At 33.1% G+C, this 3,537-nt stretch overlaps 1 protein-coding gene across 1 annotated transcript; it reads left to right on the forward strand.

The window, feature by feature from the left end:
* Positions 1–1,374: 1,374 nt before the first annotated feature.
* On the forward strand, positions 1,375–2,301 carry LOC141516991 (olfactory receptor 4P4-like). The gene has a single exon (XM_074227935.1). It carries the CDS (start codon positions 1,375–1,377, stop codon positions 2,299–2,301), a length of 927 nt encoding a protein of 308 aa, XP_074084036.1.
* The last annotated feature ends 1,236 nt before the right edge of the window (positions 2,302–3,537 follow it).

Below are 3,537 nucleotides of genomic sequence, written 5' to 3' on the forward strand. Positions count from 1 at the left end.
TATATATATATATATATATATATATATATATATATATATAATAAAGTGACTATATATATTATTTATATATAAACCAGTTAAATAAATGATATAGTTAACCATGAAACAAACACATCACAAACATTTTTAGCTAAATGAAGAAATTTCTCAAGGAAGAATTATTCTTGGAATTGTAGAGTGAAATGAGAAGTAATAGTTATAAGTTGCAAAAGGCAAATGGTTTTCAAAGAAAGTCAAAACTTTCCTAAATATCATTGAAAAATGTAATAAAGTTGGAGGGTTTTTGTTAACCTGGTAGGTGAGGACTTTAGAAAATATAGGGATAAACATCAGTTTTCATGACCTAGCATACATGACATGTTTTGGCTGAGAGGGTTGATAGATTCTCAATGAGAATCAATTTTTAGGTACAGATAAAAGATAAAAATACCACCTGATACATGCTCTGAATAATCATCAGTTAGATCTGTTACCTAGTCTTACCATTATGGAATAGAGAAAAAATCTTATCAGTGGTTTCTGAGAACTATGTAAAGTATTTCTAGCAAATTAATGTTTACTCTTTATATTTCTAGTCAGAACCTAATTTGGTATACTTACTGTCTTTGTATGTGTTTGTGTATGTGTGTGTGTGTGCATGTGGGTGTGGGTGTTTCTGTGTGTCTTTCATCTGATCTCCTTACTTGACTATTGTTTGCTGCTTCAAAAGTCAGAAATAATTTAATTTAATTTAATTCAATTTAATTTAATTTAATGATTGACACAGATATTTGGGTTAGGAAAGGTTCTGAAAACTCAGTGCTTTTAATATCCCCCCATATATTTATCCTCAATTTCTTGAATAATTTAAAAATATTCATACCTAATGAGTAGATTTTTAATTTTTTCCTATATGAAAATACCAGATAGTTGTCTCCTGACTGAAAAACGAATCTCTATATTTTCTTGATTGATCAGTTTTTAATCAAATATATTACATTTAATTATGCTGTGATAAACTTTACATAGTTCGAATCAGGAAAAGTGCTCTATTGACATAAAATGTACAATTTAAGAATATTGTATTCTCTTTTAAGTTGATGTTAAATAATTGAAATTTTCAAGGATTTTATTGGCAAATAAAATAAGTTGAAAGGACAACAAATTCTAGAAACATTTGCATAGGATGTATAGTATTAAGGCAATCTTTTATCTTATTTTAAAATTTTGAAAAAGAGATCAAATTCAAGATCACAATGTGAGTTGCTGTAGTGATGTATAAGCAATTTGACTTTACTTTAACAAAGAATTATTAATTTGATGCTAGCTAGGTTTTATCATTCCCTCTGTAATTTCAGATTATACTTCTGGATAACAATTTCCCCATCTCAATACATGGAAAATCATAACAATGTCACTGAATTTATACTCGTGGGTATTCTTATGAAGAAAGAAATGAAGATAGTATGTTTTGTCATTTTCCTAGCCTGTTATCTAGCAATCTTCGTGGGGAACTTCATTATCTTCATTACCATCTCATATAGCCATCTGATGCAGCAGCCCATGTACTACTTTCTTTGGCACTTGTCCTTCATGGATCCCTGCTTCACTTCCACTATAGTTCCCCGACTGATTAGTGACTTAATTTCCTCAAGGAAGACTATTTCTTACAATGGTTGCATGACTCAGCTCTTTGCTTTTCACTTACTGGCAGGTGTTGAGATTTTCATCCTGGTGTCCATGGCCTTTGATCGATATATCGCTATCTGTAAACCCTTACATTATGGCACAATTGTTAACAGGCAGAGATGTAATATGCTGGTCCTGACTGCCTGGGTGGTGGCATTTTGGCACTCTATTGCCCAGTTATTAATGATGATCAGGTTACCTTTCTGTGGGCCTAATCAAATAGATCACTATATGTGTGACTCAAAACCCCTCTTAAAGCTTGTCTGTGCAGACACATACATTGCTAGTATTTTATTTATTGCTAACAGTGGAATGGTTGCCTTGATAACCTTTCTGGTCCTGGTAGCATCTTACATCATCATATTATATAATCTTAGGAAGCACTCAGCTGAAGGTCGACGTAAAGCCCTCTCCACCTGTGCTTCCCACGTCATGGTTGTTCTTTTGTTCTTTGTGCCTTGTATCACTACCTATATCCCTCCTTCTGATACCCTGAATGACAAAGAGTTCTCAGTGTTTTACACTGTGGTTTCACCTATGTTGAACCCACTGATCTACACACTGAGAAATACTGAAATGAAGAATGCCATGAGAAAGGTGTGGTCCAGAAAACTGACAATGCTGTTCAAATAAAACAGATGAATTTCCTTGTGTGATTACTGAATTTCCATTTGTTTTGTGATTGTTGTTTTTTCCTTTGCTGCCACGCTGTTAACAATTAAAAATTTGCATGACCAAACTTTTAGGAATAAGTAGTATCTTAGACAACACTAATTGATTCTAGAATTGTTTGAGAATGCCATGAAATATTGCTTTTTGTGATTTTTCTCAGTATTCACTTACATTATTATTAGGACTTTACCTATATAGACATTCTGGCTTCATTGGCTCGAGCCTACATTGATTGTTCTCACTAAAATCTTGTTCTGGTCATATGTTGCTAAGTTCTACTTAAACATGAGAAACTGGATTGCTTTGAAAAGAGCCATAATAATGAATACATTGCTCTTTTCCTCTTCATTCTCTGAAAAATAAAAGGAAATTGGATTCACAGATTAGTTCAGTTTTCGCTTAGCAGAGTTGTAGTGTAAATCCAATCTCCCTAATGGGGTAAAGTACCAGCAACCCTGTATTCTCAAGAGTTTCCTATTGGCCTAATTCAATTCCCGGTTAAAATCCTGGTTAGTATGTGATCTTGTCTAAAATTTCCATTTCCATTAGAGAGTATTACCAGAATCTAGATAATCTGGAGTGCAAATAAAACAGTAAAAGACAAATATTCTGTACCCATTTACCCTACAATGGATAAGCATGAGAGCACAAGGAAGACTTTTCCTGATTCAGTGGTTCATTTTTTCCACAATACCCATACTAGAGCTTAACTTTTAGCTTCTCTGACATGACAAAGAAGAAAAACTACATGCCTTTCCCAGTCCCCCACTTTTAAAGATACATTAAGTTGGGGTATTTTTTGCAATCAAAGGAAGAAACTCTCATCCATGTGAAATAAGAATGACGAGAAGTAGAGTATTTCATGGTAGGCTTTCTCAGCATGTTCCAAGGTTTGTAACTCAACCAATCCTCAATGACAAGTATATATCATCATGAGTGAATTAGATGGCGACATAGTATTTGTACATAATGACATTTAATAAACTTCTATTTATTGACCTAATGCTATAGATAAAGATTGTCAATCTGCCTTCATTATATTATACAACTCATTCTGCCACATTTAAGATTCTTCCTTTTGTAAAATCAGTAATACCTCAGAACAGGACCAACAGGAGTTAAAACTGTGAAATCAACAATTTTCTTTGTTGCTCTTTAGCTTCTCCTATCTTAACATCTCCCTTACATTTCAGAGTT

Source organism: Macrotis lagotis, chromosome 3 (assembly GCF_037893015.1).
Source record: "Macrotis lagotis isolate mMagLag1 chromosome 3, bilby.v1.9.chrom.fasta, whole genome shotgun sequence".
In the NCBI taxonomy this organism is placed as follows: domain Eukaryota; kingdom Metazoa; phylum Chordata; class Mammalia; order Peramelemorphia; family Peramelidae; genus Macrotis; species Macrotis lagotis.

Excerpts from the sequence above, each read along its gene's own strand:
- LOC141516991 (XM_074227935.1), top strand. The coding sequence starts at position 1,375 with ATGGAAAATCATAACAATGTCACTGAATTTATACTCGTGGGTATTCTT.